The sequence below is a fragment of the Sinohyriopsis cumingii genome, chromosome 18 (assembly GCF_028554795.1).
Source record: "Sinohyriopsis cumingii isolate HCF-2022 chromosome 18, ASM2855479v2, whole genome shotgun sequence".
Classification (NCBI taxonomy): domain Eukaryota; kingdom Metazoa; phylum Mollusca; class Bivalvia; order Unionida; family Unionidae; genus Sinohyriopsis; species Sinohyriopsis cumingii.
In genome coordinates this window covers 37,242,593-37,265,655 of record NC_142978.1, presented here as the reverse complement: position 1 = coordinate 37,265,655, position 23,063 = coordinate 37,242,593, and the positions used below count along the sequence as shown (strand labels likewise).

Below are 23,063 nucleotides of genomic sequence, written 5' to 3'. Positions count from 1 at the left end.
GGCATTTTCAGTTATAATTCCATGAATGTCATTTCCTTTTCACTAGAGCTGTACATAGAGTTATATGCATTTATACCCATTGTTAGTAAACAAATGAGACTCTCACAATGTTATCAAAAAAGGATCAGGTATGGTGTCAAAACAATAAAAAGTTAGTAAATTCCTGATTTAGAAATAATTAAGACAACAATTTTATTCAAAAATCTCCACACAAAAAAAAACAAACATCTCTGTCATAATGGAGATATAATTGGCACATATGAGGCAATATTTTCAACTTTCACATTTATGAGAGCAAAAAACTTAATTAGGATATTACCATTTCTAATAATATGCTCTCTAGGACATGGAATTCTCATATAGGTTACTAAAAATAAGTGGATTTGGAATTCGACGAGTTGGCTGAGCAAAAACAATTTATCAGTGGCTGTCAGATCTATTCATTATAACTAAATCTCAATTTTGAATCAGACTGCATTAAACTATGTATGAATTGAATATTCACTTCTAAAATACTAACATCTTTTGACAAAAATAAAAGAAAGTGTGGTTGCAGTAGGGAAATATATATATAGCAATGCCTGCAGCAGTAAGATAATTTAATAAGTTTGTAGATTTTCAATTAGTGTGCAATATAAATGATACTATTTACTATATATTTTCTTCCATATTTTCATTTTATCAGGCATTTTGGGATAAAGGACTGATGACTATATTTAGGTTATGTTTTATGCAAAGCTGTATTTACTATAATATTGATTATGGTAATTAGTAGTGATCAATAGTAGCAGTAGAGTTTGTTGTTGTTGTGCTTTTGTCATTGTTACTGTACAATTTTTAAAATGTACTGATTCCGTTTTATAATAATAGGAAACTCGAAAAGCGTGATTATATGTTGCTAATTTCATGGAAAGCATATATCCGTTTTTTTTTCCCCAACCTGAATTGTTCCTTTTTGATGTAGTAAGAGTTATCTTTCTTTTGTTTACAAATGGCGTCTTACATGCTTAAATCAGTCCGGTGAGCAACAGCTCAAACTAGAAAGTCATTATTTTCGTTTTATTCTTCAGATTTCAATACGTAATACACTTCAATATTGATGAAATGTCGCAAAACAAAAAGTCTGATCGTGCTAAGAGACAGGAATTGGCACAGAAGGTGATATAATTGTCGCGTTATTTACACCGCATACGTATTGTACTATTTGGCAAACACCAAGTGTTTTTGTGTCTTTTTACCCTTAGATCTAGATCTGAATGTGTTTAAATCTTACGGAGAGAAGTGAGAAACTTGGATTTCATTCAGCAGTGAGCATATAGTGATATCATGTATATAGGGCTACTGATAAAAGCTCAAAAATCGAAATATCACCATGATATTCATGTTATTATAATTTTTATCTGTTTGAATAATTATAAAAAGCAAAACAAAGTTTGATTTAAGTGATTTTTTATACAGTTTATTTACATATCTCTATTTTAACACAATTCATGAAATGAAGTCACTTGTTTGTACTTGAAGGGTCGTCCATTAATTATGTCAACAAAATGGGGGGGAGGGGGTTTGAAGAAGTTTGACAACTGTTGACATGGGGGAGGGGGGAGTTCAAGATAAATTGACGTCAACAATGTTATTTTTTTTTTTAAATCAGCCATTATGCTCATTATAACAATTGAGGAACATTTGGCTTCCCTATGGGAAGATGATAAAAGCTAGAATATAAACTCTCAATTTTTTCATGAATTCAGAGTGTTATAGTCAATTTGAAATCTGTTAAACAAGTAAAAAAAAAATGTATTAAAATTTATTTGTAGACCTTTTAATTTCCATAATTCTATTTTTAGCATATTTTTAGCATAAAAGCCAGCCGTATAAAATATTGTTAGTTTGTGGGGGGGGGGGTAAAATTTTATTAGGGGTTCACTGAAAGTTTGACAGTTGTTGACAAGGGGTGGGGAGGGGGTAAAAAATTGCCTAAAAATTGTTGACATAATTAATGAACGTCTAAATGATTGAACATTAGGGATAAAAGACAACTCATAATATATACACAGAATGAAAGTGTAAAGTATGAGAGTACCAAAAGTATTCACTACGATTATGTTATATATTTACTTGAACTTTCAATATTATAGATTTTAACAAACTAAAAATATAATTTTTAACATACCCTCTCACATAGCTAGGTGGCCCTCTTCTTGTACATGTGGTCATTTTTCAAGTGAGTATAGTATATGTGGGTCAGGAAAAACTTAACATTTAAAAAGAAATAATGCTAAGAACCCCCTTTTTCAACAGAAAATGTATCCAACATACCACAGTCATCTGAAAAGAGCTTGTCCCATTATTTGACCTCTTTTCATAGTTTTTGTCAGTATTCAAACTGAAGAAGACATTTATTTTTATAAGCCGCATGGAATGTATTCAATGCTCGACTCAGATTTTAACAATAATTTCTCACCCTTTCAGGTGTCAAGAAAATCACACTGATTTAATTTGCCTTTTGCTGGATGTGTGTGGTATTTTCATATTTTACCTCATTTTAAGTCAGTTATGTCTTTATTTACTTTAAAACACATAAATATATTATATCTACACAGAAAATATGTAAATACTTATTCTGGCTTCTCATAATCATAATCTCACATTTATATTTTAAGTTCTGACTGATGCACCATTTATCATAATTATCCAATCAAGTAAAATCAAGTATGACCAAGTGATATTATTACATGACTTGTGCTAGAATTGGTAAAAAGTAAATAATTTGTATAAAAATCACATAAATCAAAGTTTGTTTTGCATTTTTTTTAATTATTAAAACAATTACAGATCATAATATTAGGAAGTACAATGATATATACACCAAAAATATAAATACATATGTGTTTTGGTTTATGATTGTATTTTTTTGTAATTCTGGTAACAATATATATATGTGTTGTTGTTGTTGTTTTGGGGTTTAACGCCATTTTTCAGCACACGATAGGCTATACATGGCGGCCAGTATTAATGGTGGAGGAAGAACCCGGGAAAACCCCGGAAAGAACTACCAACCCATGAGAAGCTACTGGCAAGCTTTCTCACATACCCACATTGGCTGAATCTGAGACTCGAACTGGCGCAGACAGAGGTGAGATGGCAGTGATCCGTAACGGAGAGTGCTTTAGACCACTCGGCAACTTGGGGCTCCCATGTATGTATGTATGTGTGTGTGTGTATGTATGTATGTATGTATGTGTGTGTATATATATATATATATATATATATATATATATATATATATATATATATATATATATATATAGATAGATAGATAGATAGATAGATAGATAGATAAACATGATGTCAGGTAATTCTGCTTAACTAAGGGTTGCATGTTGCCATTATTGGTGGTCTTCAGAGTAAATTCTGCATTGAAAACATCTATCTTCATTTGAAACCAATTCTTATATCTTATACTGAAAATTTACCAGTAAATTTAAGGATTGTCATGATTGGATATCTTGTATTTTCACACCTGAAAATTTGGAATAAGGATATAATATATAATGTAATGTCTAAGACCTTTTGTATAATATTAATAAATTATTTTGCAGGTGTACAAATATTTAAAAGTAAAAATATTAATGACAATCATCCAAGTACCTAAAGTATGAAAACAATTATGTGATAAAGGCTGTCTGTACAAAACTGTACATGCTCACTTATATGTCAATTCCAACTGCAAACCTCACTGATCCAGATCTGCCATCACATGGTGCTCTGATAGATCTGGGCCTATGTAGAGTGTTGGGAGTAATTAATAAAACAACAACATTGATCATTGGGCATATTATGGGATGGCAGATCAGGGTCTGTGTTGCTTGCAGCTGGACTGAACTTATAAGCAAGTATATACGGTATAATGGTTTGATGGTACATGTACATAAAAGAAAACTTAAAGGGTACAGATGCTTCATTTCAATATTAAAATTCAGAAGAGTCATATAGATGTTAATCCATTATCTTTCAAATAGAGAAAATAGAGGTTTAGTCTTCAGTGTTGATAATAATGGAATGGTGTTTATGGCTAATAATAATGCCCTATATACTTGCTTTTAAGTTGAGTCCAACTGCAAACTGCACATACACAGATCTGCTGTCTCATGATGTACTGTCAGATCTGGGTCTATGCAGTCAGTTAGGAGTAATCAGTAAAACAAACATAAAGGAACCCAATCTGCTGGCTAATTATGTGATGGTGGATCAGGGTTTATGTTTGCAGTTTGACTCAACTTTTAATTGAATAGATATGGTATTATTTCTAAAATATAATTTTTTTAGAAAATTGTCTCTATTTTCTGAGTACTTTTGAAACATTTGTTCTATTTTTATATTTTCCTTTCTTTTTTTTCTGTTCATCTATCTATAGGTTAGAATTACTTAGGACAATGAAGTACACCATGCAGAGAACTGAGAAACAGAGGAGTTTCTCTTGGCCATCTAGAGAACAAAATTATTCATGAAGAATAAATATGGAGGTTTATTGGATTGAATGAATAGTTGTTATCAGCTTTGAAAAGCCTTTATTTTTCTGTTGTTCATGAGTTGTGCTCACAAAAATAAATAAATAAATGCAGTTAGAACTTTACCAGTATTGCTTTTTGTTCCAACTCTGAATAAATGTGCATTTATCTGGATTCAACTCCTTGGCCAGACAACTCTCCATGTTTCCAATTCACTCCTTTGTTTGTATTCAGATATTCCATGAATCATTATCACCTACAAACTTACTTCTTGTCAAATTGAACATCTTATTCAACTTTTTTCCATTTTGTGTAAGTGTTAAAAATGTTATTTAGTTAATTGTAGTAGCGAATATACTCACTTATAAGTTAGGTCTAACTGCAAACTGCATATACCTATGTCTGCTGTTGCATATGGGTTTTTAGCCAGAAGAACAAAGCAACTCAGACCCTGGTCTACTAGTGATGGCAGATCAGGGTTGGTGTTGTTTTCAGTTGGACCCTACTTATAAGTGAGTATATATGGTAGATTAAAGACATATCCATATTTGTTCTTGTCAACATGGTTGAAATTATATTGGTTACTTTTTATTTTATTAGGTGAATGAAGTAAAGAAACGACAGGAAAATTGGCTGAAACAAAGAGCTGCAGAAATAAAAAAGCCGGAAGGTGGAGCCTCAGGTATTGATTTGATAATCATTTAAACTGTCTTTTGAGTCAAAAATTATATAAAGGATTGGACTGCATCCAGAGAAGGTCTTTCAGCATTTGTATAATTATTCCAATCCTCCATCCAATATGGCTGCTGCTAGTAAAAATAGAAACTGTCCTTTTGAGTCAGATAGTTTGTAAAGAACTGGATATGATTGTTATTCTAAAACAAACACTCAACATAAATTTTTCCAGTCAGCCACCCAATATGACTTCTGTTAGTAAAATAGAAATAGTAAAATTGAAAATTCCATCTGTTCATCAAAGGAGATTTTTGATGCTATGCAATTTAAAGCTGGTGACTTTGCTAAATTTCATTATTTGATTAGTTAAGAAAATTGGAGGGATGCAGAACAATGGAAATTGGGAGGGAGGCAGAATAACACTGGAAAAATGGGAGGGATGCAGAAAAACACTGGAAAATGATAAAGTCATAACTTAAAGAATCTTCCATCGAATTTGAGCAAATCATTTGCATCAAAGACTTGGATTGCAAACAAAATGAGAAAACTAGTTTGCATAGGAAGGAAACGCATGCTAAAGCTAAACATGCCCAGAATACTTACAGAACTGGCTTCAGGATTAGTACCAATACCTTCAACAATCTTTGAACAGTTGTATTCCAAAAGACTTGTCTTTGGTAAATGTATGCTCACTGTCTAAACATGTGATCATGCAATAGCCAATAACTATCATCCAGTTTTACTTGCCAGTATTCTTTGTAAAATGCTTGGGTATGTGTTTTGCTGTAAAACGTTGGTGTTGAGTTATTGATGAGTGAACTAAGCATATAGATAAGACTGGCCAAGTAGACATTTTTGTTGTAGACATAAAAAAGTGTGACACTGTTCCCCATGAGTTGATGAAAAGTAATCATTTCATTAAGATACTGTTTGCAAATCTCTGTGCTAGACAGACTCTTATTTGATGTTTTTGAGAACATTGGGTTGTGATAAATGGCTCCAACTCTGTGTGGATGGTCTAAGAAAGTTTCTTAAGCACTCCTGGGCATGGAACATGTAATTGGTCCAGAGCTTTTCTCCTTCTACATTGGTGACTTTATGATTGGAAGTGATTCAGAATTTGTACTTTTTGTATGAAATATATACTAAAATTCTAAAAAATGACAATATTAATCTTGGACAGTTGACATGAAAATTGGGTATACAATTCCAACCATAAAAGTGCAATACAATGACAAGAAAACAAATCTCATAAAATTGTATTCTTTGAAATAAATTTCTTTAGAAAACTTCAGTGAAGAGATTAAAAATGGAAACTTCATGTTTATGAAATATGCACAAATGTTAAGATACAACTCACCATCTTGACCACAAAATGTGAAGGAATTAGCTTTTAAAGGTTTTGTTACAGTTTGGAAACCCCACTCTGCTCGCTTGTGTTTTATGATGAATCCTGATGCAAGCAGTTACATTTGTTGCCTGCAGCTGTGATGACATACCATCAAAAATGACTTCAGTATTAAACAATCTGTCTTGGAAGCCCTTTCATATAGGTAAAGAGATCAATATTTGTTTACAAAGGCTTCACAAATGAAGCAAAGATCCACAGCAACAGTTTATAAAATGAATAAGAACTTCCAGTAATAGAAATCAGCCTACCAGATGCCTTATGCATGAACAGATAGTTGTCAATTTATTTTCTTTCATGAAAACATAAGTGATTGGATCATCGACTTATAAAGTACTAATAGTACTATGTACATTGTTTTTTTTAAAAACTGTTGACATAGAATGTAATTGTGATGTGGGAATAAGTTAATTTAGATCAAAATCAAGGTGTAGGACATTTTCGGTTCATATTAGCGTGACTCAAGTTACAATTAAACAAAAAGTATCTCAGCTTAAAGGTTGTTGCTCTGTTGCCCTTTGTCAGATTTATGTAAATAAAAGTCCTGGTTCAAACATGCTTGACAGTCATGGACCAAATGATCTCATTTTTGTACTGGTTAATTTTCTGAAGAAGAGGATAAGAATGAATGGAACAGCTGCCCTCGTAGAACCTGAGTTCTAAATAAATTCCTGCTTTTGAGAAAGTTAGCTACAAGTCTGAGTGAAAGTGTGCACAGAACGGTAGATAGTTACAGAATAGAAAATATATGGAATGCAAGGGGTGTACAGAAAATACATCATTTTTTTAAACAGCATGTGTGTGTGATTTGGATATGTAACATAACTTTAAAAATTTTTCAGTCATATTGCTACAATTTCTGCAGTGTGGCAGTTTATAGTGATGTCTAGCACTAGGGCATCATGCTGCAGACATGTAGCATCTTGTCACACCCAGTCACATTATCCTGACACCAGGCCAACCAGTCCCATCACTAACCTCTTAATGCTTATTTCCAAGCATGGCAACTGCTAGTACCATTTTTTAAATCTTTGATATGACTTGGCTGGGGTTCGAACCCATGACCTCAAACATCCAAGGTGGATGCTGTAACCACTAGGGCCACCAGAGTGGTCTTTTATACAGCAGATATTTAATGACAGACTAGGTAACTATAAATGAGAAACGATTTTGTTGTTGTTGTTGTTGTTCTAGGGTTTAACGCCATTTTCCAGCACACGATAGGCTGTACATGGCAGCCAGTATTAATGGTGGAGGAAGAACCCAGGAAAAACCCCAGAAAGAACGAAGGCATTTGTTGAGATGTATATTTCAAAAGGTGTGAGATGTTTTATTTTAATATTTCTCCGTTTATATTCAACTCAGAAAATTGGCGACTGTCAATTGTTCATCTAGTTATCATTGAATGTGTCATCATCTCAAGAAATGTTTTACATTTATTCTCCTCATCTGGTATGATCTACCAGTTGTAGCTGCTGGAGCTCTCAAAGTGGAATCCTTCAAACTGGAACTTGGTTGTCTTTGATGTTAAAATATACTGTATCAGCTCACATATAAGTCAGGTCGAGCTGCAAACAACATATAACATAGACCCTGAGCTGTAATTGGATGTTGTGCTGGCAGATCAGGGTCTGTTTTGCTTGTTTCACTGATTACTCATAGCAAACTACATGACCAAGATCTGCTGATGCATTATGCAGATTTGGGTCTGTGCATTTTGCAGTTGAACTAGTCATATTAGTTATCATACATGGTAGGTATCCTGGTTTTAGTACTCTCAAACAATAAGCGTAAGAACTTTGTACTACTTTTTTCCAGGAAAGAAAGATCACCAAAATGAAATCTCATCAGATCCAAAAAGTATTTCCAGACCATATGACAGAACTCAGTACAGCTCAAATGTTGAGTTAAGAACAAGAAATTCTCCACCATTGACCAAGGACAAATTTCAAAATTGGCTCAAAGCCAGACAAAATTCTGAAGTTAATGATAAAAATGTTAATGAAAATGGTCAGGATGTTAATGTATTGAGAATTTCAAGTGCAAGAGTACCTGAGTTTGCAACACCTGATCCCAGCTGGGAAGAAGAAATGAGAGCAGAAGAACTAATGGCAGCTAGTGAAGCAAAACTAATGTCTCCCCAGAATTTTGATGCTGTAGCTGATGGTATTATTTCTAGAGTAAAACGTGAGTTGCATATGACAGAGAATAAAGAAAACAGAGGATCAATGTTAGACGGTTCTAGAAATCAGGTTGCTGGTAGGTCCAGTCGTGGTATGGATAAAACACACCAAACTTTCAGCCGAATACCTCCCACTGGCCACAGAATTGAAGAGAATAAGGATCAGAATGGCATGAGTCAGGAGTTTGGAGCTTCTAAAACCCTTTTATTCAAGGATGAAGTACAGAGAAAAGAAAACTCTGATGTTCATGCAGAGACGTTGTCTAGTCATTATTGTCCAGCATGTCAACAGCTCATGGTAAGACAACTACCTGGCAGATTTTATTTGCTTAATTCAATGCTGGAATACTCCTTTGTCAGCACTGTTCCAGAAAAAATTGATCACACACATGCCAGAAGAAAAAAAAGGCACTTGAAAATGTTTATGTCTTGTGACAAAAAGCTTCTTGCCCTAAGTCAAAGAAAATCAATTAGTTTGAATTTATTTAATATATGATGGACAATTTATTCAAGAGAAAAAATTATTGATTGTCAAATCTTGTGTAAAAAAAAAATGAATTTAAATACATTGGAATTGTTATCATGCATCAGGAAGGTGTTTCTCTAAGGCCAAATCAGTTTCACTTGCCAGCGTTTTTCCCCCAAGGAAAAGCAACTTTTGAAAACTGTTTGAAATGGCTATCTTATTTATCAGTGCACATGCTCATGTGGCAAATCACGTTGCTTCTGCAATTTTTAAAGAGTTATTACCCTTTCTGAGTTACAGAGTTGAATGCAGTGTGAAACAGAATCTTGTGAATGCATCTGGTCTTGCATGAACCACTGTGAAACTTTATTATTATTATGGTCATCATCTGAAGATGTACATATTTGAAAACTCTTTGTGCTCCTGTTTTCTTTTTGGAGTTGTTGCTTTTATGACTTACAGATGGATGGAATATATGACCAAGTTTTGTGAATGCAGCTGGTACTCACAGTTTATAGTGAAACTTTGTACATACAGTATCATGGTCATCATCAGAAGATATGCCTGTTGTCCAGTCATTATATTCACAATAGTTCTCAAAGAGTTATGTACTTTTTATAGACTCATCTCCATTTTAGTGGTAGGGGTGGGATGAAGAAGAGGTGGGAAGTGTATTTTATATGAGCAAATTCTTCACCATTCCTGTAGTTTAGTCTTGTTCTTCTTTGTAAAATATTTGACTATCTACATTTTGTAAACTTGTAGAACAAGTCATTATATCATTCAATAAGCTACTGGGCTACCTGATTTCAACAAATGGAAGCCCAGTGCCATCATTTTAGTAGCTCCTGGACTCCATGCACAAGATTTGTCAGTCACTGTTAGTCAACACTGATAACATGTGGGTTTGTGTTATAATCTGGTAAGTACAGTATATCCCATTGGACACTATAATCTACATGATAGACTGATGATAAGAGACAATGTACATGATTGGCTGATGAAAATAGACAATGTACATGATCAGCTGATGATAAGAGACAATGTACGTAATTGGCTGATGATAAGAAACAATGTACATGATTGGCTGATGATAAGAGACAATGTACATGATAGACTGATGAGAAGAGACAATGTACATGATTGGCTGATGATAAGAGACAATGTACATAATTGGCTGATGATAAGAGACAAAGAGAGAATGTACATAATTGGCTGATGATAAGAGAACTTTATATTTTCACAGATTCACCAAAATGTAATGACACCAAGCAATTATTTGCTCAAAAGCTAATGATCATGGTCATTAGTTGGATTATGGATGGCAATGAAAAACAATTAAAAATTAAAACATGCATCATAATAATGAATATAAAATATAATAAATAACGAAAACTGTTTATGTTCTTTTGGCTTGGTCAGAAATATATATGGAAAAGGAGAAGTAGGGTCACACCTTCAGTTTACAGTAAATTTCTGAAAACTTGAAGTGATGTATGACCATAGTTTAGTTTTTTTTTTGTTTTTGAGGTCACAAGTAAAGAAGGTTTTACACAACAAATGAACAATTCATTGGAGTTATGCCAACTATTTTGTCTATATTGTTATAAAGTGTATTGTATGTTGACTATAAGAATAATACCCATATGTCCTCTTTTTTTCTATATAATTTACCCTATTAATATATTACTTTTAATTAATACCCAATTTTTATATTACTTTTAATTAATACCCAATTAATATATTACTGTTAATTAATGCCCAATTAATATATTACTGTTAGTTAATACCTAATTAATATATTACTTTTAATTAATACCCAATTAATATATTACTGTTAATTAATGCCCAATTAATATATTACTTTTAATTAATACATGATTAATATATTACTTTTACTTATTACCCAATTAATATATTAATTAAAATAAATATGTAATTGTTATCAGGAATTCTTTAGAGAATTGTCAAAAAATGAATTTGCAGATTGTTGCTAGAAACAAAAAATATTTGGTCATCTATTACTACCATTTTTACCTTTTTTAGAATTTGGCAAAGCATGCACCATCAATCCTGATTCCTTGTGGTCACACCCTGTGTTCTTCCTGTGCCAAACAGAGTCGATTCTGCCCTTTTTGTGGGTCACAAATCAAATCCCACACTACTAATATTATGCTCCAACATATTATAGAAGAATACCACAACAGGGGAGATAAGTCTGATGATATTAGAGATCGAATACATCAATCACATAATGGTAGACAGGGCACATTTATTAAAGGTAGGTTTGGCATTTACTAAAGGTAAGTTTGGCAATTGCTTACAAATGTCGGGGAGAGAGACAAAGAGAGAGAATGATTGATTGCTAAGATACAGACGTCAGAGGTCAACGTGTTAAATAAATTGATGGAATTTATCCTGATATTACATTAATTCTGCACAGTGGATCATGCATTTACAAAATAAATTAATCCATTCTAATATGACTTTCGTATTAAAATTAGACTTGAAAAGGATCTTATTACCTTATGGTATTCAAATGTCATATGAAAGAAATCTTCCAACAGAAGAAACTAAAAAATGGAAGTACATGTAATTGCAACATCATGCAAAATCACCGCATTAAGAATCTCAGCCTCCAGGAGCAAAGTTTTTGATTAAATGTGACTTTGAACCATCTTTCTTAAACATACAGAATGTGCACTTTTGCATGATTTTGCAAATTTCTATTCTTTTCATGCTTATTTCAGATAGAGGTGTCGGTATTCAGTGTAAAAGGTTGAGTAATCTTTGACTCTCTACCCTACTTGCTGAAGCTAAATCTGACAGTCTTTCATTTGGAAACCCATCACTTGTTTCATTTTTGTTGTAACAATTCTCTTAATTTATTAGTTGATTTATAATGTTTTTTATTTAAGTATATCACCAGAAGTATATTAATTTTTTTCTTCGATTTCACCTTTGACCCCACCCAGGGTTATAGAGATTGTGATAGAGCCAATAAATCAGCACCATGCACTGTTACTATACAAGTCAGTATATAAATCACATTCCTTGTTTTGATTTGTTTTATTTGTTTTTCCTTTAAAAAGATGCCTGTAGATTATATAGGGGCATTTCCTACTTAAATCTCTGAATGACATTATTAGGTCAGTATATCTGTGAACGTAGATGGGCTTGTTATTGCTTATGTTCATCTGACATTGTCATTTCAGATATAGCACAAAGAGACCGAATCAAATATAAGGAAGATCTGCAAAACCTGGCAACAAGACAAGAGATATTACAAGAAGAGACAGAGTCCCTGACTAGGAATATACACAAACTTTCCTTTCAGTTAAAAACAGAGCAGCAACAGGCATCACGGATAACACAGGAAGAAAGAAATGTTGAAAATCAGATTCGACAACTAGAAGAAAAGCTTGCAACCCTCAGGGAACACAGAAAAGAGTATGAAACTAGGTGTACCCAAATAGAGAACCAGGTGACATCAGAACAAAACAAACTGGACATGACTAAGAGTACATTGAGGTCTCTAAAAGAGGAAGTCGAGAAGGTAATTACTCAAGTCATAATGTAGGTATACACTTGTTACTATCTCTACTCAGTTATAAGACCTATCCAATTGCAGACTGAACAGATCCATATGTTTTCACATAATATGCTGGCAGATCTGGGTCTATGCCATTTGTTAAAAATGATCACTAGAGCAAACAACATATACCCCAATATGTAGGTACATTAGGCGATGGCAAATCAAGATCTATATTGTTTGTAATTGGACAACTTCTAAGCGAGGATATATTGTATATTAATTTCTTTTTAGAAAGGTCCTTTTGGAATTTTACACAAGTACTATGTGTGTACATTTATGAACCACAAACACCAATGAAATGATATGAGCAACTCATGAACTACCCGGAGTTCATGCTGGAGGATAATGTAATGATCTGTTTTCAGTAATACAGTGAAACCAGTACTGAGGGGAGACAACTCCTTTTGCCAAAAACACTGATCTCTCAGGTCAGATGGTCTCACATAAGATGTCATAACATTACATTACAGTTGATTTGTGCTTGAAAAATGTGATCCTTCATTACAAGTGGTTTTCCAAGACAGGTGTCTTGTTTTGTCTTGTCAAGTCATGTTTTATGGCATTTACTACTTATGAACTGCAGACTGGGTATTTGAAACTCAGTTTGGTCGTTTTGAGTTTATTTTACAGTGATTGATTGGTTTGGTTTTGTATATTATTCTATGGCACAGCCACATATGAAGATTAATTAGTGCAGCGCCAGCAGGAATAAAGTGCCTTGTCCAAGGACCAACCACAATAGCAGGCCCAGGTTGATCAATGCTAGGATTTTAAAATCCACTCTTTCGGTCATGAGTATCACAAAGTAACTGTTTTATATTTCCTGGATGAATAATAACTCATGTGGTGGATGGAAGTTAAGGAAGTGATATAATCTAGAGGAAAACATTGTTGTGTGTTGGATTAACAATTAATTTCATACATGTCTATACATTCGTAATTTTTAAATTTGTTGAACTTTACATATAATTGGCACCTTATGACCATTGTTGTACTGATGTCTTGTTATATGCTAATCCATCTGTACATACTGGACTAAGATGTAAACCTAAGATTGCAGAGGTGCAATGTGAGTACATTGCTTTTGCACTGTTTAAGCTCCATGTTGAAAAGTAAACACCAACAAAAACAGAGAAATATGAAAATAAATCATAAAATAAAATGAAATATTTTTTTTATAACAGATGCTACTTCATTTGTTCATGACATCCTGCTTAATGGTTTCCTGTTCCATACAGGGGTTAAAATAAGAAGTTAGAACTAAGCCTGAAATTCTTAAAATCCACTGCAAAACTCAGCCTCACTGTGTGAACTTGATTTCTCTGTAAATTCAACAAATACCAGTTTCAAGACATTACTGTTAATAGGTTTCTAGGAAACTTGATTCCAACTGTTATGTATATTTGATTTAATTTATATTTGATTTAATTGTCTGTTTGTAAGTTTTAATTTTTATTTTTATTTTCATTACTTGTGAATGTAATGTAATTTTGTTTACTAGGAATTTTATATTTTCCAGAAACTTCAGTTTGTCCCGAATATTTTCATAAATACCTAATAATAGAAACACTGTTTCTATTTTTCACTTAGTTCCTGGTCTTGATTGGGGGTCAAGTAAACAACTTCATTTTTTAAAATTCATTTTTGGTGTGTGAATGGTGGAGGTGAAATCAAGGCTATACTGTGATAAGTGCCATTAGACTTGTGGATATTTTCTAAATCTTTCTAGAATGTGGTCACATGACCCAAATCTGGGAATCTGTTTTGCGTTTTAAGTTACTGTATAATCGTTCCTTATAGAGATATTTTGTCAGTAAGGGGTTTTTCTTTACACTGGAAAGTACCAATTTGGGAATTATATTTTAATTTTTATTCGAATTATTTGGATTCTAAAGGATTAATTCTTTCTCCTGGAAATGTTTGAGTGCTCATACAGAATTCTTGAACAAAGACGTTAATTGAAATTTTATTTGGAGATTCAAACACAGGATTATTATTGACTGTGAAACAACAAAGGACTGTAGACAACAGCACAATACTGAGTACAGTGTGCGTTATTGCCTTCTATTTTAGATTCTTCTTCATGACTCGAACGTGACTTCATTAGAACATTTCATTACTAGGATTTGTAAACTTTAATTTATGGATTATTCTTGGATTATTTTTGTATTTGATTTTTAAAACTGTAAGTTCTTATTTTTTAATTCTTTTATAGTGTGTTTTCCAAGGAAATTAATTATTTGTTTAATTTTTCAAAGCTTGTTGTGTTTACTTTCTTTTGTTACTGTTTATTCTAGCCTAAACATGTAACATAAGACAACCAACATGCACTGTATTCAGGGTCTCCACTTAGATAAGGGTTTATGTTGTTTGTTCTACTGATTATTCCTAACAAACTGAAAAGACTCTGATCTGCACTGACGTATGCAACAGTTTGCAGTTGGACTCAACTTATAAGCATGTAATGACAGTTCACATAATTTGTCAGTCATTATTGCTATTCAGACATGTTTTGTACTCAATTGATGTGGTTCAGTATATTTTCTTAGATTTCTTTTTTTAATGTTTTTGTTTATAATTGTTTTAAAAAAATTTATTAAAATAATTCTTTTATCATTTCAGATTAAAATCTTGGCAGAGGCAGATTGATGGCAAATGAATGAATCAGAAGGAATGATCACTGAGGCAGTTTAACATTCTATGATCAGTATATTTTATGCATAATGTTGAACTGTGTTGCTGTTGCTGTTGTAGGGTTTAACGCCATTTTTCAGCACAAGATAGGCTATACATGGCGGCCAGTATTACTGGTGGAGGAATAACCCGGAAAACCCCCGGAAAGAACCACCGACCCACGATAAGCTACTGGCAAGCTTTCTCACATAACCACATTAGCCGAATCCAAGACTCGAACCGACGCAGACAGAGGTGAGATGGCAGTGATCCGTAACGGTGAGCGCTTTAGACCACTTGGCCACTCGGGGCCCCTTTGAACTGTGTTTTTGATAGGCTACAAAGCAGTTATTCAATATATTATAATTACTCTATATTATACAAAGACTAAAATGTAGTTTTGGATATTAATAGTGTTAAGTACTGTGTACTTGTATATTTTGTATCTAGAAATAAAGTTTATAAGTGTAAGTATGAAATGTTAGAGATGTGCTTTTGTATAGATATACATTTAGCTTTTTAATGCATTCATTTCAAATACATTGTTTGAAGTTAAAGTTGAAAAATCTTAATCTGCAGTATATCCTTTATCTAAACACAATTACTGTTAGAAGTATGAAAGAAAATATTCTACCTCTACTACAGAGCATATTTGTTCTCAGTTTTTGGTAATTTTTGGGGGTAATTTTTTTTTAAAAAAAGGTATATTTTTTTTATTTCTTGTTTTTTATTCTTTCTGATGATGATGATGATTTATATGCAAATACATGTATGTAAATTCCACATAATCCATGAAAACTGGACTGATGGCAAATTCAAGATTATTGGTACATCAGTACATTCAAGACTAGGAATTCATTTGGGATTTCCTATACTTTTGGACTTGTGATAGAAAAAATATAATTATTTGCTATTTAATTCACAATACTGTAAGTTTTTTTCTAAATTTGTACTTTGTATCCTAGAAAAATAAATTATTTGTTGATTTTTGCAAAACTTGTTGGTTTTTCTTTCTGTTCCATAGTTTAAAACCATATAACCATAACAGAAATTGGGAGCTGCGAGATTTGAATTTCTTTAAAATATTTAAGAGAAATTAAAATTGCTTTTGAAATTATATGGACTTTGTTTTGAAATTATTGTTGTCCCTGGTAAAGATTTTACTTTCACTTATTTGAGAAATCTTTTATGAAACTAACATGCATTCACAATGTCATCTAATGTAGTGAACTTTGTTTCAAATCCTACCAAGGAAGTGTTAGAGTCTTTGAAAAAGGATGAGTTGATAGAGCTTGCCAGACATTATGCTGTTTTTGGAGTAAAAGCATCATTAACAAAGCAAGAGAAATAATGGTCCAGTATTTGGTGGGAAGGAAGTTTTTGAAATAAAAGTGTTCTGGGTTTGATTAGTAAGTCTGTATCTGATTTTGATGAGAAATTAATGGGAAAAAGCAGAGTTGGAAATATCAAAATTTTGATCTTCAGAAAGAAATGATGCAATTGTAAATTCAGAATGAGGAAAAGGAGATGCATGTGCAAATGTAGACATAGAAAAGAGGGAGAGAAATACAAAGACATAGAAAAGAGGGAGAGAAATACAAAGATGTAGAAAAAAGGGAGAGAAATACAAAGACTTAGAAAAGAGGGAGAGAAATACAAAGACAGAAAAGAGGGAGAGAAATACAAAGACATAGAAAAGAGGGAGAGAAATACAAAAACATAGAAAAGAGGGAGAGAAATACAAAGACAGAGAAAAAGAAGAGAGGAAGAAAACAAAAGAGACAAGGAAATGAAGATGCAGAGAGAATAGCGGGAAATACAGAGAGAGAGAGAGGCAGATGCAGAGAGAGAGAGAGAGAGAGAGAGTGAGAAAGAGAGAAACAAGAAAGGGAAATGCAACTAAAATGAAAAGAATAAGAAGTCACAGGTAGAGCACAGTCTTGGTCTATTTACACACAAATTCAGGTTTTTATGTTGCCAGAAATATTAGGTTAGTACCCACCTTAAAAAGATAAAAAGTCGATAGTTTTCTCACTTTTTTGAGAAAATTGCTGAAAATCTGAAATGGCCAACAGAGCATTGGACTTTGTTATTACAAAGTGTACTTACCAGCAAAGTTCATGAAGTCTAAACTTTCACTGTCAGCACAACGAAGAGCTGATTATAATGTGGTTAAGGAATGTACACGTATCTTGAAGGGTTATGTATTGTACCCGATGCATATTGACAATGGTCTAGAAAGTGTAGGAAAAGACCAACTCATGTCTGATTTGCAAGAGAAGAATAACAACCATTTGATATGTGACATTCAGCCACTAAGGTTGATCTGGATTCTGATAACCGCAAACAGCTTATGATAATTGTAGAGTTTATGAACTGCTTCCATAGTGACATAAAACCTACCTTAATGAGCAAAAGGTGGAAACTTTGAAAGATGCCACTCATAAAGCTGATGATTATTCCATGACTTACAAAGTTTCATTTGTCAGTAAGGCTTCCTCACAGCAGTTTTTTTTGTTAGCAAATTTATCTCAGTCTCATACGTCCATATCAAAATCAGGCACAACTCTTACGGATCAAACTTCTGATAAGACTGATCTCCTTCTACATGCACTTATTGCATGAAGAAAAGGCATCTTATTTGTGATTGATAGAGATTGCAAAATGAGCAACAGAATAAAAACAGATCTATTCCAAATGTTCTTATTTCAGCTAGGTTATGGTCATGGTCGTGTATTGAAAGCAATGCATTGCCTTGGGTCAGAGAAACCCCAGTCTGATCTTAGTATAGAGAATTATGAACCATTCATATCGAAAGGTTCTATATCACTTATTTGTGATTCTGCCAAGCCTATTCCTATTAAGATAGTAAGGGACATAGGAGCTTCTCAGATTTGTTTGCTGTTAGATACTTTGCCTTTGAAAAGTCTTCTAGAGAAAGTGTTCTTATTCAGAGAGATAAGGAAGAATTAAACTTTATAATCTGAAATCCATATACACTATGATGCACTTTTCTCAGTCAAAATCTTCTATATGTCAGCAACTGGTTTAAAAAATAAACTTAGAAATAGATAAGTTCATGCCATTTATATGTGAGGAGTACATACATATTAGTATTGCTATATTTTAGGTTGAGTAGGCTTACAGTCACATTTTGTTGTTGGCAGCTATGCTGACTTCTATACAGTTTTGGCTGTTGACTGCACAAGTGAATTGTTATCACATATCTACAGTGACACAGTATTTTCTTCATCAACTATGCATTCATTTTCTCTCTCATTCTGTTCAAACTGTGCATATCTATCTACATTAATCTCTATTTTACAATAGCATGCTGCATTTTTATGGCAGAGTCTGCGAAATATGCTTTTCTGCAGAGTTTAATGCACAAGTCAGTCATTCTTATCAATAAAACTCAGCCAACTCTTCTTTTACCCCTACCCACCCGATACATTTATTTTGGTTTTTATTGCTGATGTCATTTGAATCCTTGATGCATTAAATTACAATATCATTCAAACTGAGTTCTTTTGCTGCAGAACTTTGTTATTACCTACCACAAATTGGTTGTGCTGATGTCACATGGATCAAAAAGTGGCTTTAAGATATATAAATCCTTACACTGACAAGATATGGTGATCCGTTGAACCAAAGCATCAATGATAACCCCTTTCCTTTGATGAGTTACATGAATAATGAAACCAGTCAGTGACCTGAGGTGACTAAACCACCCTAGTAGATGGGAGGGAAGGCCTGCACATTCTCTGTCAAATACTTTTTCAAAGACATTCTTATAATTTATTTTAAATATTTCTTATATAATTGCTTACTCTATTGTTTCACATTTGATAACCATAAAACATTGCATCAGAAGACCTTGCAGTATACTTAAGTAAGAAAAAGCTGAACTGTAATGATGCTGTTGCTGTGTTTCTCAGTTACCTTGTTAAAGTGGGCCCATTAACTGTTGTGGAGATTGCTTGAGCATTTGCTACACCTCTGATTGAGCTGAATCCAGACCAAATGTCTGTATTAGATCCATTTGAGTTGAATCCAGACCAAATGTCTGTATTAGATCCATCTGAATGAGTTGAATCCAGACCAAATGTCTGCATTAGATCCATCTGACTGAGTTGAATCCAGACAAAGTGTCTATATTAGATTCATCTGATTGAGTTGAATCCAGATCAAATGTCTGCATTAGATCCATCTGAATGAGTTGAATCCAGACCAAGTGTCTATATTAAATCCATCTGATTGAGTTGAATCCAGACCAAGTGTCTATATTAGATTCATCTGAATGAGTTGAATCCAGACCAAATGTCTATATTAGATCCATCTGAATGAGTTGAATCCAGACCAAATGTCTGTATTAGATCCATCTGAATGAGTTGAATCCAGATCAAATGTCTGCATTAGATCCATCTGATTGAGTTGAATCCAGACCAAATGTCTGTATTAGATCCATCTGACTGAGTTGAATCCAGACCAAATGTCTATATTAGATCCCTTTGATTGAGTTGAATCCAGACCAAGTGTCTATATTAGATCCATCTGATTGAGTTGAATCCAGACCAAGTGTGTATATTAGATCCATCTGATTGAGTTGAATCCAGACCAAATGTCTGTATTAGATCCATCTGAATGAGTTGAATCCAGACCAAATGTCTGCATTAGATCCATCTGACTGAGTTGAATCCAGACCAAGTGTCTATATTAGATCCATCTGATTGAGTTGAATCCAGACCAAATGTCTATATTAGATCCATCTGAATGAGTTGAATCCAGACCAAATGTCTGTATTAGATCCATCTGAATGAGTTGAATCCAGATCAAATGTCTGCATTAGATCCATCTGATTGAGTTGAATCCAGACCAAATGTCTGTATTAGATCCATTTGATTCATTGTCTTTTGCATGTTTAAATATTATATCTGTTAGCCATAAATTTCATTGCAACGTATTTGGATGATTCGGACATTATTGTAGACACATCTAGATAATTACATTACTGATTATCTTAAGTCAGATGAGTACCATAAACCAATTATGTCTGATTGAACAACTCATGCGGGAGGCATAATCGTATATATTTAAGACAGTTTGATGCTCAAACCATTTACCAGTGTGATGACATGCAACATTGAAGGGATAGAGCTAGAAATATGCATGAACAGACCCAGTCTTTGGGCAAGGCGAAGGAGGCAACTGCCTTGGACCCCACGCTTTTAGGAAATCAACTCCGCAATGCAATTTTTTTGCTTGGGGCCCCGCGCTCATCGCTTGCTGCTATGGGTCCCACACATCCTAGGGCCGGTCCTGTGCATGAAAGGTATGAAACTTTTGTTACTTGTATCCACTGCCTTACATCTGTATAATCATGCTACTGGGATTCAAAGAATATCATCACTAAGCGGGGTTTCCATGTCTGTGATGATAATTATGAGTGACTTAAATGAAGACTTACTCGGTGTTGAATTAAAAAATATATATCCAAGAGGTAATTACTCTTAATTACATGAAATATATAATAACTGAGGCAACCTGAGTTACAGACTGCTTGGTTACTCTGTTAATCCAAATTATTTTTTCTCCAACCTTACATGTTTTCTTTTCTTGGATTATCGTATTCTGTTACACTACTGTATTGTTATGTATGTTTAATTTGTATGATTCTTTTTACTTTTCTTAATGATTATATGGTATACACATGTGTCGTTTGTACTTGACTTTGGCCAATATCAAGCTCACTATGTACCTAACTAAGGACATTTAATTTGTAAACAACAGAATATATAGCTAATATTTTTTCATGACTGTGGATTAAATATTCAGATTATTATATTTGGAGGTAAACATGTTTTATGGGGTCTGGATCTAGGACATCAGGTTCCCACATGAAAATTCCTAAACTTGCTGACAACTTTGAATGTTTTATAAATTAAACTGACCTACATCCTAGTTCTATTATTGTGTTTTGGCTTTTTATATAATGCTATGTACTTGCAAAATGATTCATTCCTGCAATAACAGCATGAAGCAGAAACAGTCTTATTGTTGTGTTCAGCTTTTCATTTGGGTGGATTTATTTATTCAAATTATTGTTTACTGGAATTACGAAGTACCCATTAATATTCCTGGACAGAAACATTAATTTGGAATTATAGTGAATTCAGACAAGAACAGTTTTCGAGTATATTATTGTGATACATCAAAAGACTATTAGCATATTGCCATACTCCCGGATACTGGTATATTAACATGTTGGAGACTACAGGCGCATCAACACATTCAATATTGGAACTTATCTGAAATGACACTAGAATTCACACTTTACACATTTGACTTGTGGTAGAACTTTTAGGACTATTTGGGATTAAATTCAGAGTACTGTAAGTTCTTTTTAAATTTTTGCTTTATTTTCTTGGGAGATATATTATTTGTTGAATTTTACAAAACTTGTTGTTTTCTGCTCTTTTATGTTACCTAATTTAAGACCATAGAGTCGTGGCAGTATTATGAATCCTGCCCATGATATAAGAGAAAGTCTGGTTGAATAATCAAACAGACTTTAAAAAATGTAAAAAGGGACTTATCGTGATATCAGTAATGTCATGGTAACTTTCATCATGTATTAAATTTGCTAAAGACAATGCCATTTTTGCACAGAAACTGTTCAGTTGGGGACAAATATTTATATGCTAATACCTACAACAAACAGGAATCATAACCACTTGAAGAAAAATGTCTTGCTGCTGATAGTAATAATTAGAGTCAAGGTGAAAATTTTTAAATAAAGTTATAAATAATAAAAAAATATCAAACAAAAATAAGTATTCATTAATTGAGAAATATGAGCTCTATTGGTGCAAGTTCAAAAGACTTGGTTTGTTTGTACGTCATTCATTGCAGAAAAAATTTTCAACGTTGATTCTGCCACCCAGAAGCACTAATGTGAATGGTTCGTTATACGTAAAAGGTTTCAATGTCGAAAATTTCTGTTGCGAAGATTGATGATACCAGTACCAGTCTAATGGATATACACCTGGGAACTATTAACAAACTTATTGATATAAGAACAGAGCAAGATTCTTTTGATGTAATGAGCACCTATTCCACACACACACACACAGCATGTGACGCGAAGAAAATAAGTCCCTATATGCTCTCATCTATTGGTAAACTACTATGTATTCTATTCAACATGTCTATTGTTAAAAGTGTTTCCAACCTAATTGAAAATCACAAAAGTAATACGGGTGTATAAAATCGGTAATGCCAGTGATCCTTGAAATTATTAACCTTTTTTTCATTGTTATATTGTAAAATTGTGGAGAAAATTAATTTTTGAAATATCATTACTGACATCTTATATTCAGTTATCATTCCCGTTTTCTTTCCAACATGCTATTTCAGCTGATAGATCCATACACTAATTTCATATGATATATCACATACGTGTGCCACTTGACTATATATATGGGTGCGACATAACACTGAGTGTGAGACTTAGTGGGTTCGATATAGTGGGGTGATTGAAGTTCCACAGTACTATA

The 23,063-nt window shown here is 33.2% G+C and overlaps 1 protein-coding gene across 1 annotated transcript; it reads left to right on the top strand.

Annotated features, from left to right (window-relative positions):
- Positions 1-1,002: 1,002 nt before the first annotated feature.
- Positions 1,003-16,503, top strand: LOC149776413 (uncharacterized). The gene is made up of 6 exons (XM_089940823.1): positions 1,003-1,158; positions 5,109-5,190; positions 8,410-9,071; positions 11,286-11,520; positions 12,455-12,795; positions 15,457-16,503. The coding sequence occupies exons 1-6, from the start codon at positions 1,105-1,107 to the stop codon at positions 15,481-15,483; spliced, it is 1,401 nt and encodes a 466-aa protein (XP_089796949.1). The 5' UTR covers positions 1,003-1,104; the 3' UTR covers positions 15,484-16,503.
- The last annotated feature ends 6,560 nt before the right edge of the window (positions 16,504-23,063 follow it).